This window comes from Theropithecus gelada, unplaced genomic scaffold (assembly GCF_003255815.1).
Source record: "Theropithecus gelada isolate Dixy unplaced genomic scaffold, Tgel_1.0 HiC_scaffold_179, whole genome shotgun sequence".
Classification (NCBI taxonomy): Eukaryota; Metazoa; Chordata; class Mammalia; order Primates; family Cercopithecidae; genus Theropithecus; species Theropithecus gelada.
The window spans coordinates 4,595-19,903 of NW_020258215.1; the positions used below are offsets into that span (position 1 = coordinate 4,595).

Consider the following 15,309-nt stretch of genomic DNA (forward strand, 5'->3'; position numbering starts at 1 on the left):
GCTTAAGGGGAGACAAGTGGCCAGGGAGATGGACAGAGAAGGCAAAGGCGTGGGTGATGCGTGCTCACAGATGAGCAGTTAGTTGTGTGAGCCCAGGAGCTTCAGGGTGGGGGTAGCAGCAGCAAGTCATGGGTAGTTGTGCCAGGGTTCCCACGAAGCAGAAGAGCAGGGCAGTGATCACAGCGTAAAAGAGCACTGGGTCAAGTCCAGAGAGGAAGGCTAAGGGGAACATCATAGACCAGGTGGCAGTGATCAAGCAGCTCAAGCAGGAGGCTTCAGGCCAAGGCCAAGGTCCTGGCAGGCAGGATGAGCCCCAGATCTGGAGAAATGTACACAAGAGTGCTTGTCCTCGGGCAGAGGCTGTTTGCCTGCTGCTCTCCTAAATGTGCTTTATGACCTTCCAGTCATGGGCGGCAGGGGACTCTGCGGGGACAGCTTTCTCCCAGCTGGGGCAGGACCTGGAATCCAGGCCTCCCTCCAGCTCCTTGCAGTCAGTAAAGCATGTTAGCTCCTCTTCTGTTCAGGCTCTCTAGAAACTGGGTGTGGGGCAGGGCCCCTGTGACCCCTCAGCCCTGAAGGGCAAGCTCTTTTTTTCTCCAGGAAATGGCCAGTGATGAACTGAGGGAGTTGAGGAATGCCATGACCCAGGAGGCCATCCGTGAGCACCAGATGGCCAAGACCGGTGGCACCACCACTGACCTCTTCCAGTGCAGCAAATGCAAGAAGAAGAACTGCACCTATAACCAGGTATGGACAGTGAGGGGATGGGCTGGAGGCGCTGGCGGCCGCAGGGGCAGACAGATGGAAAATCAGAGAGAAGCTTAGGGAAGAGCCAGAGGGGAGAAAGGGTTAAAACTCTCTAAGCTTGGCCGGGTGCAGTGGCTCACGTCTGTAATCCCCGCACTTTGGGAGGCCAAGGTGAGTGGATCACCTGAGGTCAGGAGTTCGAGACCAGCCTGGCCAACATGGTGAAACCCCATCTCTACTAAAAATACAAAAATTAGCCAGGCATAGTGGCACATGCCTGTAATCCCAGCTACCCTGGAGGCTGAGGCAGGAGAATCACTGGAACCTGGGAGGCGGAGGCTACAGTGAGCCAAGATTGCACTACTGTATTCCAGCCTGGGCGACAGAGTGAGACTCTGTCTCAAAACAAACAACAAAAAAAAAACCTCTCTAGGCTGGGCCAGCTCAGTGGCTCACACCTATAATCTCAGCACTTTTGAGAGGCCGAGGCAGGCAGATAGCTTGAACCTGGGAGTTTGAGTGCAGCCTGGGCAACGTGGTGAAACGTCATCTTTACTAAAAATACAAAAATTAGCCAGGCTTGGTGGTGCATGCCTGTAGTCCCAGCTACTAGATGCGAGGGGGAATGGGTGGTGATGAGGCATGAGAATCACTGGAGCCCAGGAGGTTGAGGCTCGAGTGAACTGAGGCTGCAGTGAGCCGTGATTGCACCACTGCACTCCTGCCTGGGTGACAGAACGAGACCCTGTCTCAACAAAACAAAGAAAACCTTAAAAACTCTCCAGGCTGCAGAGAGAAGGGTGAGCCTTGGTACACTAACATGATGCATCTGTGGCTTCTGGACAATGTTCTGAGTTTAGAATCATCCCACTATGTGTCTATGAGGCATGGTCAGTGTGTTCTCGTCTGCCCTGAAGTGACAAGAAGAAGAATCAGACTCATGGCGGCTGAAGAGTCCCAGACAGTTGAAAGGGAACTTGGCAATGTGAAACCCAGCTCCCTCATTACACACCCAGGGAAACTGAGGCCCACACAAGCCACAGATGGGCTTTTTAGCCTTGCCCAAGGTGGGCAGGCTAGTGTCAGAGATAGTAATAAACCAGATCCAGACCTTTCTGCCTGCAATCCAGCTAACTTGGTCAATAAAGCCTAAGGGCTTTAGCTCTGATTCCTACAGTTGAAGACAATTGCCTTGGCATGGGGAACTTGGGAAGGCTGTGGAGGCCCCTTCCTTTTTTTTTTGAGATGGAGTCTCGCTCTGTCGCCCAGGCTGGAGTGCAGTGGCCGGATCTCAGCTCACTGCAAGCTCTGCCTCCCGGGTTTACGCCATTCTCCTGCCTCAGCCTCCCGAGTAGCTGGGACTACAGGCGCCCGCCACCTCACCCGGCTAGTTTTTTGTATTTTTTTAGTAGAGACGGGGTTTCACCGGGTTAGCCAGGATGGTCTCGATCTCCTGACCTCGTCATCCACCCGTCTCGGCCTCCCAAAGTGCTGGGATTACAGGCTTGAGCCACCACGCCCAGCGAGGCCCCTTCTCTTAAAACCAGAGAATGGCCTCCTCTTTCTGGGTTGCACATGGTACGCCCTTACAGCACAAATATCCTTGGATTCTCACTGGCGTCTAGTTATTCTAGAACTCTATTCAGAGTTCTCCGTCTGTTCGGCACACACCATTTATCAAGGGCACCTTGCCTGCGGCATTCTGTGGCCAGGGCAGAAATGCAGTCAGCCTTGTCATTCTGGAGGAGTCCCTTGGAGAATTCCAGGTCTGGAATTCGGAGATGTTTGTGCAAGCTTCTGCTCTCTCCCAAGCACCTTTCCATGTGGAGTGATGCACTTCCTGTGCCTCACTTCTTTCTAGAAGTAAACTGCCCACTAGCAAAGTTTTCTTTCTGCTTGTCACTGCTATCCCGTGACCAGGCTGCGCTAAGCTGTGTACGCCTGGCAGACTGCTGGGCTGCTGGGGCTCACTCAAGGAGGGTGGTGGGCATAACTCGTCCCACACCACAGATTCCCAGCTGACATCATTCATATCTGATTGTCAGCAAAGTAATGACTTGCTACATGTCATGGCCAGCCAAGGTCGGCCTTAGGAAACCAGAACAGGAGCTGTTAAATCTGGAAATGCCAGGGCTTTACTGTGGGATACCCGGTTCCTGCACCTGAATGATGAGGCTAAGAGGATGAGAAAACATAATATTAAATAGTCCCAAAGATATTTAGGTCCCTTTTCCTCTCTGGGCCTCAGGTCTTCCACCAGTAAAATAAGGAAGATGAACTAGACCACTAAGCCTGCTTGCAGCCCACTCTAGTGAGTGTGTCCAGTAGGGTGTGTTCAGGGGTGAGTCAGGGAATACTTCCTGTAGGAGATAAGTCTTGAGGCAAGAGAAGAGAGATCTGTTATGAAAGATCAACAAGAGTGAAAGTCCAAATTAGCTGGGCATGGTGGTGGGCGCCTGTAATCCCAGCTATTCAGGAGGCTGAGGCAGGAGAATCACTTGAACCCAGGAGGCAGAGGTTGCAGTGAGCCGAGATGGCACCATGGCACTCCAGCCCGGGCAACAGAGCGAGACTGCAGTGTCAAAAACAAAACAAAACAAAAAAAAAAAAACAAACAACGACAACAACAAAAACAAAGAGTGAAAGTACAAAAGGCCAGGTTAAGCCAGTAAGATACTGGGAGTGAGCTGATGGACTGCCAGAGGAGAGGAAAGCATGATACTAATATTATGGAGCTGTCAGTGATAAGGAAATTGCCAACATGGGGTAGGAATATCAGTGCCAACCTCTGGGATTTGGACCTATTCCCAAAGACAGTGGGAGCCATGGCAGGTCCTAGAACAGCGAAGTGACTTCATGAGTCGTTCTTCTCTCTCTCTCAGGTGCAGACACGCAGTGCTGATGAGCCCATGACTACCTTTGTCTTATGCAATGAATGTGGCAATCGCTGGAAGGTCTGTTTGTTTATATATTTCCCCCTTCCCTGTCATCCACATACCTTGCCCGCATAAGGCATAGTATACCCACATCCCAGAAGGGGCCTTGTGCATGGCAGCGCTTGCCAGCCTGCACAGAGTAGGCCTGCAGAGCCAGAGATAGTGGCGGATTGCTGTTGGGGAGGTGGGAAGAGAACACACAGGCATGTTTTCATTTTAGAAGGGCACCAAGCTGGGGTGGGGGCAGCAGCCCACATTTTATCACAGGATGAGCAAGTCTGTCATTCGAGCACAGATGGAATTGGCTTCCTGAGATCCACAGAGGAGAGGAAAAACATTCTGCACTTGGACCACGCCTCTTTGGAAAGTGCTTCCACAGATGGTATTTCCTTTGAACCTGGCCACAGCCGGGGATGGGAAACAGGAAGGCTGAGCCCTGTCAGAAAGGAGTTGACCCTAAATGCCACCAGGTCATCCTTCCCTCCTAAGGAAGCTCTGGAAGTCTTACATTACCCAAGTCTGTAACTCAGACGCCCCAGCTCCTGCAAAGGCAGAAGTGTTGTTTTCAGGCATGGGAGCCAAGCAAAGACTCCTCCCAGAGTGCTCCTTCCTGCCAAGTCTCCTGAAGGAACAGAGTGTGGTCACGTGACTAATGTCAGTTTCCAACTGCTATCCGACTTGTATGTGCACCATGTGATGTCTGGGCCACCAGGCAGGCTACAGGTGCTCCAGAAGTTCTAAGGTACTTAGCAAGGAGTACAAGACAAGTCAGGATCCCTGGCTTCAGGTGCCATTCTGCGCTACTCACCCTGAGCGTGTTACTCACCTCCTTGAGCGAAAGAGGAATAATAATGCCTTTCTCCCAGGGTTGATGATGTAAGGATCATTTTGACATGAGGATTATTACGTATGCATAAACACTTTGCAAACAACTACGAGAATTGTTCCTTTATAATGTTATTCTTACTTTCAGACAGGGAAATTGAAATACAGAAATAGTTAATAAGCATAAAGCCACAGTTTGGAGCACTGAAAGCTGATGCTCCGACTTCCTGATCAATTCTTTTTCTTACTAAGGACCTCAGTAGTCCTTACTGGGGCCTCATTAGAACTGCCATATTTTTAAAGGTAAAAACCAGATGATTATGTATTTTTTCTTTTTTCACTTATTGAGCACTTAGGGATGGGGTCAGTATAGTGGCCTACTGGTTTAGAGCATGGGATTTGGCATCAGGCTCGAATCCTAGCTTTACCCCTTACAAAGTGACTTAGCTCAGTGCCTTGAACTCACTAAGCCTGGATTTCCTCATCTATAAAATGAGGGTATTCATATCTAGCCCACAGAGCTGTTTTGAGGATTAGAGAAGGTAACACATGTAAAGCATTAACAGGGCTTTGAGAGCTCATATGGCATCTTTGTCAAATTAGGAAAAGGTGTCCCTTCCTCCAGGTGACACAGCCTCATGCCAGGGTACAGAGCAAATAGAGCAGGGGCTAAGTTTCAGCCTCAGCTTGCCCCTTTGGCCAGGCTCTTTTGTGCAGTCAACAAATTATACAACCATACAAAAAAAAAAAGAAAAAAAAAAAAAGGCCCTGAGCACAGACATACCTGGTACATAAAACCACGATTCTTACTATTTTGGGTATGCCATCTATTAGTATTATGGGAGTTTGAGCAACTTGCTTAACCTCTCTGATCTGCTTCCTTACCTGTAAAATGGGAGTGATAGGCCGGGCATAGTAGCTCATACCTGTAATCCCAGCACTTTGGGAGGCCAGTGGATCACCTGAGGTCAGGAGTTTGAGACCAGCCCGACCAACATGGAGAAACTCTGTCTCTACTAAAAATACAAAATTAGCCAAGTGTGGTGACACATGCCTGTAATCCCAGCTACTCAGGAGACTGAGGCAGGAGAATCGCTTGAACTTGGGAGGCAGAGGTTATGGTGAGCCAAGATCTTGCCATTGCACTCCAACCTGGGTGACAAGTGAAACTCCGTCTCAGAAAAAAAAAAAAATTGGGAGTGATATTAGTGCCTACCTCACAGAGTGATTGTAAGGGGGAAATGAGTTAATACATGTTAATACTGCCTAGCATAGAGTAAATGCTCAATAAATGTAGCTCTTGTGATTTTGTTACTGTTAGAGAAAGGACATTCTGAATGCTCTAAATCCAGCTCCTCCTCCTTGATTCCTCCTAGTTGGAGGGACAGGATCCACTAGAGGTAACAACTACAGGCTTCTGAACACACTTCCAGATGGTCTCTGTTACCACGTGGGAGACTGAAAGTCTAACCAAGTTAGTAGTAGACTGTTAGGCTACTAACAGTCTAACCTGTTAGTAGTCATCCCAGTGATGTTCTTGATCATAAATTGAGAGCTCAGCACGTTCCTGGCACCGAATCGCCATTCATTTATTACCTGATATCATTCTCACATTCACCAGCATTATCAGCTCATTTTACAGGTGAGTGATATGTTCAAGATCACACAGCTAATAATGGCAGAGCTGGGCTTTGGACTCTGGTCTGTGTGGCTCCAGACACCACCTTCTTTTTCATATTCCCCCACAGCCTCCTTGGAGGATGCTGAGAAACCTTTCAAATTTTGTTGCCTTTCTGGTTTTGTAGTTCTGCTGATGGAACAGCCAGGACCGCCATGAACAAGGTGAGGAAGAACAAAGAGGAAGCGCTGAACTGTCTAAACTGGAGAAGCAATAAAAATTAAAGTGAAGGAAGATACTGAACTCTGAGTGGGGTGGTATGAGTTGGAGGAAGAATTCTCTTGCAAATTAATAATCAGTCATTAGAAACAATTGGTTAAGTGGGGAGCCTAATTGGAGTATGATGCTGAGAATCTTATTGATGAACCTCTTGTAGAAACTGCAGAGGACCAGGCACAGTGGCTCATGGCTGTAATATGCAAACTCCTGGAGACTGAGGTGGGAGAATCACTTGACCCCAGAAGTTTGAGTCCAGCCCAGGCAACATAGCAAGACCCCATCTCTACAAAAATAAAAGAAAAAGAAAAAATAAAACTGCAGTGCGTTAGACCTGAGGTGTCGTATCTTTGACGGTAGGCTGGCAGACCTTTGCTTTGAGTTCCTTCTCTCCCATTGGGATCTCCCAGCCTTTTTCTGAATTGAAAAATGCCAGATCAACACAAAGCTCACCCACCCCCCGACTTCAGAGTCACACATGCAGAACAGCTGATACACCGTTTGGCTTCAGCAGATATTACTTCCATACTATGTACTAGGTTGCAGCAAAAGTAATTGCGGTTTTTGCAATTACTTTTGCAGTAGCCTAATAGAAATATTTCTTCCCTACTCTTTCCTCATCTCTTCCCAAACTCTTTGCTATTCCCTGTTCACAGCTGGCTATGGGGGCCTTTGAGGACTCCAGATCATATCCCTCTAGGCAGGGAACAAATCCTCTTGAGCTGGGCTTTCTGAGTGAAGATTACAGCAGCACTCTGACTTCCATGGCCCCTTGAAAGTCCTGAGCCTCAGAACCCACCCAGGCCCTAGCAATGTGTCCCTCACAGCTCCATCTGTGACCTGAGCTTCACACGACATCTGCAGAGCACAGAGACTTTGCCATGCTTCTCCCATGATAATTATTGGCTTGCTTTTTTTGTTTTTGTTTTTCTTTTTTAGAGGCTGGAATGCAGTGGTGTGATCTCGGCTCACTGCAATTTCCACCTCCTAGGTTCAAGCAATTCTCCTGTCTTAGCCTCCTGAGTAGCTGGGACTATAGGTATGAGCCATCAACCCTGGCTAATTTTTTATATTTTTAGTAGAGACGGGTTTTTGCCCTGATGGCCAGGCTAGTCTCGAATTCCTGGGCTCAAGTGATCCACCCTCCTCGACCTCCCAAAGTGGTGGGATTACAGGTGTGAGCCACCATGCCTGGCCTTGGCTTGCTTTTGATGCTGACAGGAACTTTCGGTAAAGCTAGAAACTTCTAGAAAAGCCTTGGGGAAGCTGTTGGGGCAACTACAACCCAAGTTCCTCATATACCCTGGACATCATTTACTTTAGAATTGGTTACTGTCTTCTTCCTTCCATCCATAAGTGCCTTCTCCTGTAGATGAAGCCGGGAAATAAACTAGGTACAGGAGTCTTCCACCGTCTTTGACTTTTATTTATTTATTTCTATTTATTTATTTATTTATTTTTGAGATAGGGTCTCTCTCTGTCGCCCAGACTGGAGTGCAGTGGCACAATCTTGGCTCACCGCAACCTCCGCCTCCCAGGTTCAAGCGATTCTCCTGCCTCAGTCTCCTGAGTAGCTGGGATTACAGGCGCGCACCATTACCACCAGTTAGTTTTTGTATTTTTATTACAGACAGGGTTTCACCATGTTGGCCAGGCTAGTCTTGAATTCCTGACCTCAAATGATCCACCCACTTTGGCCTCCCAAAGTTCTGGGATTTAGCCACTGTGCCCGGCTTCATCTTTGACATTTTTGTTTCTGTTTGAGACGGAGTTTCTTGTTGCCCAGGTTGGGGTGAAATGGCACGATCTTGGCTCACTGTACCCTCCGCCTCCTGGGTTCAAGCGATTCTCCTGCCTCAGCCTCCTGAGTAGCTGGGATTACAGGCCCCCGCCACCACACCTGGCTGATTTTTTTTTTTTTTTTTTTGAGTCGGAGTCTCACTCTGTTGCCCACGCTGGAGTGCAGTGGCACAATCTCGGCTCACTGCAAGCTCCGCCTCCCAGGTTCACGCCATTCTCCTGCCTCAGCCTCCTGAGTAGCTGGGACTACAGGCGCCCGCCACCGCGCCCGGCTAATTTTTTGTATTTTTAGTAGAAACGGGGTTTCACCGTGGTCTCGATCTCCTGACCTTGTGATCCGCCCGCCTTGGCCTCCCAAAGTGCTGGGATTACAGGCGTGAGCCACCGCGCCCGGCTTTTTTTTTTTTTTTTTGTATTTTTAGTAGAGACGAGGTTTCACCATGTTGGCCAGGCTGGTCTTGAACTCCTGACCTCAGGTGATCCACCCACCTTGGCCTCCCAAAGTGCTGGGATTACAGACGTGAGCCACTGCACCTGGTCTGTCTCTGAGTTTTAAACAGTTAGATTTGGGATGAATCCCTTCCTTGGAAAGATCGAAAATCCTCTCACAGATGATACAACACAAAGAGCTCATAAATGGCAGAGCCAGGACACAGACCCAGGTCTTCTGCTTGCTATCATTGTGCCATAGGACATCCAGAGCTGGCCGGGCGCGGTGGCTCAAGCCTGTAATCCCAGCACTTTGGGAGGCCGAGACGGGCGGATCACGAGGTCAGGAGATCGAGACCATCCTGGCTAACTCGGTGAAACCCCGTCTCTACTAAAATAAAATAGCAAAAAACTAGCTGGGCATGGTGGCGGGCGCCTGTAGTCCCAGCTACTCGGGAGGCTGAGGCAGGAGAATGGCATAAACCCAGGAGGTGGAGCTTGCAGTGAGCTGAGATCGCGCGAGACTCCGTCTCAAAAAAAAAAAAAAAAAAAAAAAAAGAGATCCAGAGCTATACACAGCAATCAGCCCCTACCTTCCAGGAAGTCACAACCTGGCAGGGAAAGAAACCATAGGCACAGATTTCCACACCAGATGGGATGCGATAAATGCCACATACATCTGAGGGACCAATATTATCCACAGACGTGCAGGGGGGTGTTGCTTAGAAACCCAGATGTTTCTTTTTTTTTCTTTTTTTTTTTTTTGAGACAGAGTCTCGCTTAGTCGCCCAGGCTGGAGTGCAGTGGCGCGATCTCGGCTCACTGCAAGCTCCGCCTCCCGGGTTCACGCCATTCTCCTGCCTCAGCCTCCCGAGTAGCTGGGACTACAGGCGCCCGCCGCCTCGCCCGGCTAATTTTTTGCATTTTTAGTAGAGACGGGGTTTCACCGTGTTAGCCAGGATGATCTCGATCTCCTGACCTCGTGATCCGCCCGCCTCGGCCTCCCAAAGTGCTGGGATTACAGGCTTGAGCCACCGCGCCCGGCCCCAGATGTTTCTTAAACTTTAATACAGGTGAGAGTTCACTGGGGATTGTACTGAAATGCAGATTCCAATTCAATGGGTCTGGGGTGTGCCTTGAGATTGTTCATTTCTTTCTTTCCTTTCTCTTTTTTTTTTTTTTTTTTTTTTTAAGACAGGGTCTCATTCTGTTGCCCAGACTCCAGACTGGAGTGCAGTAACGCCATCATGGCTCACTGTGGACTTGACCTCCTAGGGTCAGGCGATCCTTCCACCTCAGCCTCTGGAGTATCTGGGGCTACAGGCGTGCACCACCACACCTGGCTAATTTTTAATTTTTTTTTTTTTTTTTTTGAGACGGAGTCTCGCTCTGTAGCCCAGGCTGGAGTGCAGTGGCCGGATCTCAGCTCACTGCAAGCTCCGCCTCCCGGGTTCATGCCATTCTCCGGCCTCAGCCTCCCGAGTAGCTGGGACTACAGGCGCCCGCCATCTCGCCCGGCTATTTTTTGTATTTCTTAGTAGAGACGGGGTTTCACTGTGTTCACCAGGATGGTCTCGATCTCCTGACCTCGTGATCCGCCCGTCTCGGCCTCCCAAAGTGCTGGGATTACAGGCTTGAGCCACCGCGCCCGGCCTAATTTTTAATTTTTTATAGAGATAGGGTCTCCCTATGTAGTCGACGCTGGTCTCAAACTCCTGGGCTCAAGCAATCCTCCTGCCTCAGCCTCTCAAAGTGCTGGGATTACAGGCATGAGCCAGCGCATCCAGCTGATTTTTCATTTCTAACCCAATGCAGCTGGTCCACAGACCACACTTTGAGTAGGAAGGCCTTAGATGTCCAGATTTTTCTCTGTATTATCTAATCCTCCATCCAAATGTCTAGAAACCAAAAGCAGAACAAAAAGCAACCACTGTCAATTTAGTAAGTCCAATAAAGGTTACTTTTGTGTGAGTTTTGTTTTGTTTTGTTTCGAGACAGAGTCTTGCTCTGCTGCCCGGGCTGGAGTGCTCTGTCACCCAGGCTGGCGCGATCTTGGCTCACTGCAACCTCCATCTCCCGGGTTCAAGAGATTCTCCTGCCTCAGCCTCCCAAGTACTGGAACCCCAGTGCTGGAACCACCACACCCGGCTGATTTTTGTACTTTTAATAGAGATGGGGTTTCACCATGTTGGCCAGGCTGGTCTCAAACTCCTGACCTCAGGGGATCTGCCCGCCTCGACCTCCCAAAGTGCTGGGATTACAGGCATGAACCACCACGCCTGGCCTTGAGTGAGGCTTTTTTTTTTTTTTTTTTTTTTTTTTTGAGACAGAGTCTTGCACTGTCGCCCAGGCTGGAGTGTAGGGGCGCTATATCGGCTCACTGCAACCTCCACCTCCCGGGTTCAAGCAATTTTCCTGCCTCAGCCTCCCAGGCAGCTGAGATTACAGGCGCCTGCCACCACGCCTAATTTTTTTTTTTTTTTTTTTTTTTTTTTTTTTTTTTGAAATGGGGTTTCACCATGTTGGTCAGGCTGGTCTTGAACTCCTGACCTCATGATCCGCCCACCTCGGCCTCCCAAAGTGCTGGGATTACAGGTGTGAGCCACCGCGCCCAGCCAACCTTGGGTGAGTTTTTTAAACGCGGCACCTTGGGGCGATTTTCAGTAGTCACAATCTAAATATCCATTGTGTTTCCTGTGTCATAGCATAGGGATTTAGAGCACAGGAAAAAAAAAAAAAAAAGAAGAAAACTGATCTTCACCCTCAATAACCTTACTGTTTACAAAGGAGATGAGTCAGATTAAACAGCAAAAGAACAAGTCAGCTCAAGTCCACACATCTATACAGTATACATTCACATTCACAAAATGACACAAAAGAGTATGAACAGGCTACAGACTGTCATCAGCAGGCGGCAAAACCCTCCCTGCAGGCCTTCCCGTGTCCACTCTGGATCCACTCCAATCCATGCTCTCCATGACAACTGACCGGAACTGGCTTTTCCACATTGTAAAACTGATCCTTAGAGTCTCCCACTCTACACTCCCATTTAAAACCCTCCTCCCCCCCTTCCCCCACCACTGCTCTTGGCAAGGTCTACAAGGCCCTGCAGGGCGGGCCTGTGCCTCGCCCGCCCCCGCACTTTGTGCTGCAATCACACTGGCCTTCTCTCAGTTCTTCACGACATGCTGTGCTCCTCCTTGTCACAGTCTTTCCACACGCTTTTGGCTGGAACACGTGGTTTAACCCCATCTCCTTCATAACCAAAGATGAAGAAGGTGCGAACTACAAGCGAGTTAGCATTCACTTCTGCCACCCAGGAGGGCTTCCGAGGGGAGGGGAGGTGGTTACCGTATGGGAGGAAAAAGACAAGGTCAAGTGAGGCGAAACAGGCAACATGCTTGGAATGAAAGAGCTCACCAGAATGTTATGGCCAAAAGAACTTGAAAATAGGCTGGGTGCAGTGGCTCATGCCTATAATCCCAGCACTTTAGGAGTCCAAGGTGGGCAGATCACTTGAGGTCAGGAGTTCGACACCAGCCTGGGCAACATGGTGAAACCCCATCCCTATTAAAAATACAAAAACAAACAAAAAAAATAGCTGGGCAAGGTGGCGCATGCCCGTAATCCCAGCTACTCTGGAGGCTGAGGCAGGAGAATCACTTGAACCCAGGAGGCAGAGGTTGCAGTGACCCGAGATTGCCACTGCACTCCAACCTGGGTGACAAGAGCGAGACTTCACCTCAAAAAAAAACAAACAAACAAAAAAAAAAAACCTTGAAAATGGAAGAATGGAAGATGGTTCAAGATCCTATGGCCAATTTGGGTGTCTTCAAAAGGTTCCAGGAACCTAAAATACGTACAGGATGAGAAGTCTTTCTTAGTATTTTCATCCAGACTACCAAATCTCTTATTAGCCCCGGTTTTTCTTTAGTTCAAGACTTACATTGCCAAATGCCTATTTGGATACCTCCTCGCAAGCACCCCACTGACCCTCTCAATACTATAATCCAGTTAATCTGAAACTGAACTCACATCTCTGTTTTTTAATTTAAAAATAATTTTTTTGAGATAGGGTCTCATCCCGTCACCCAGGCTGGAATGCAGTGGTGCAATCACAGCTCACCGAAGCCTTGAAGTTTCAGGATCAAGTGATCCTCCCACCTTTGCCTCCCAAGTAGCTAGAACCACAGGTGTACACCACCACCCCGGCTAATTTTTTTTATTTGTAGAGATGAAATCTCGCTGTGTTTTCCAGGCTGGTCTCGAACTCCTGTGCTTGAGTGATCCTCCCACCTCAGCCTCCCAAAGTGCTGGGATTACAGGTGTGAGCCACCATACCCCGCCATTTTGTTTGTTTGTTTTTTGAGAGACAGGGTCTCACTCTGTTGCCTGGGCTAGAGTGCAGTGGTGTGATCATAGGTCACTGCAGTCTTGAACTCCTAGGCTTAAGTGATCCTCCCACCTCAGCTTCCTGAGTAGCTGGGACTACAGGCACATGCTACCACATCTGGCTAATTTTTTTTTTCTTTTGTCAGGCACGGTGGCTCATGCCTGTAATCCCAGCACTTTGGGAGGCCGAGGTAGGCAGATCACCTGAGGTCAGGAGTTTGAGACCAGCCTGCCAACATGTACTAAACATCTACTAAAAATACAAAAATTACCCAGTCACAGTGGCGCATGCCTGTAATCCCAGCTACTCAGAAGGCTGAGACACGAGAATCGCTTGAACCTGGGAGGTGGAGGTTGCAGTGAAATGCCACTGCACTCCAGCCTGGGCGACAGAGTGAGACACTGTCTCAAAAAAAAAAAAAAAAATCTGTAGAGATGGGCACTCGGGGGGGGTCTCCCTATGTTACCAAGCCTGGTCTCCAACTCCTGACCTCAAGCGATCCTCCCGCCTGGGCCTCCCAAAGTGTTGAGATCACAGGTTTGAGCCACTGAGCCACCGAGCCACTGCACCCCATGCATCTTTTCTTTGGTCCCCTCTTCTGTCTTTCCTATTTATCAGCTAATTCATTCCTTAAAACCATCTGTGACCCTTTCCCCTTGTCCTCTTCACTTATTTCCCAATTCTAGAGTCTCTCCCTTCACCAACCCTTATCTCCATTCCCATCACTGTCATCACGGCCTTTCAGGTTTTCTTTTTTTTCTTGAGATGGAGTCTCACTCTCGCCCAGGCTGGAGTGCAGTGGTGCGATCTCCACTCACTGCAAGCTCTGCCTCCCGGGTTCATACCATTCTCCTGCTTCAGCCTCCCGAGTAGCTGGGACTACAGGTGCCCGCCATCACGCTTGGCTAATTTTTTTTTTTTTTTTTAGTAGAGACGGGGTTTCACCGTGTTAGTCAAGATGGAGGTTTTCTTTTTTCTAGGACTGGTGCAAAGGTCTTCTACTGATCCCCCAACTCAGAGCACTATCTTCCCTGCATCTACCCTGCCTGGCTCTGAGCGTCATTCCCTGTCTTCAGCAGGTTCCACCAGCTATCAAAATTCAACTATTTGGTTTGATTTTCAAAGCTCTGTCTGCCCTCTGCCTTTTTTGGGGGAAGGCAGGGGGACCTGGAGGCTTTTATGTCTGACTGTGCCAATGGGCCCTTGCCCTCTGCTTGGCTTTGGTGGTTCATCGTCCACCCCTGCTGTCCCTTATGCTCCAGGCTAAAGGAGATATTTGCCCTGTGTTTGAATACCCAATGGACCTTCTCATTTGTGACTGCTTGTATTGCTTCCTTTTCCCCAGCCTGATCCAAATCTTATCCATTCTTCAAGGCTCACCTCAGATGCACATCTTCTTATGAGGTCTCTAATCCCCTAGCAACACGAGACGGTTTCTTAGAACTCCCACAGCATCGAGAAATTCTCATAGCACACATTGCATTCAACCATGATGATGATGATGATGATTCCTTTAAAATTTTTGTTTGACAGTGTGAGTAATATCTATTAATCACTGAGCATTTACTAGCTGAATATCTTGGGCACATTATACAATTTCTGCATGCTTCTAGTTTCATCGGTAAAACAGTGGTAATAAGAGCTCCTAGCTCAGAGGATTGTTGTGAGGATTCATTTAGTTAATACAAACAGAGCAGCAGAATCAGGCCTGACACATAGTGACTGATTAGTTGTTACTAATATTAGCTACGGTTGTTACTATGAGTGCAGGGTAGCACTTTACACTGATTGCCTCAATGAGCCCTCTGACCTCATGAACTAGGTTACTATTATTATACTCTTTTTAAAAAATTGTAGTAAACTACACATAACATAAACCATCTTAGCAGTTTTTAAAAATTTATTTTGAGACAGTCTCTGTCGCCCAGACAGGAGAGCAGTAGCGCAATCTCGGCTCACTACAACCTCTGCCTCCTGGGTTCAAGTGATTCTCATGCCTCAGCCTTCTGAGTAGCTGAGATTACAGGTGCACACCACCGGGCCTAGCTAACTTTTGTATTTTTAGTAGAGATGGGGTTTCAACATGTTGGCCAGGCTGGTCTGGAACTCTCAGCTTCACGTGATCCACCCGCCTCGGCCTCCCAAAGTGCTCGGATTACAGGCATGTGCCACTGCGCCCAGTCCATCTTAATAATGTTTAACTATATAGCTCAGTAGGGTTAAGTACATTCATATTGTTGTACAACCAGTCTCTAGAACTCTTCATCTTGCAAACTGAACCTTTA

General features: G+C 48.6%; 1 protein-coding gene across 1 annotated transcript; it reads left to right on the forward strand.

The window, feature by feature from the left end:
- Positions 1-404: 404 nt before the first annotated feature.
- Positions 405-4,618, forward strand: LOC112617454 (transcription elongation factor A protein 3-like; the record flags this gene model as incomplete). Its single annotated transcript, XM_025374228.1, has 4 exons — positions 405-494; positions 601-747; positions 3,630-3,701; positions 3,979-4,618. Coding segments are annotated over 4 exons (327 nt in total), but the record flags the coding sequence as incomplete, so codon positions are not given.
- Positions 4,619-15,309: the final 10,691 nt, after the last annotated feature.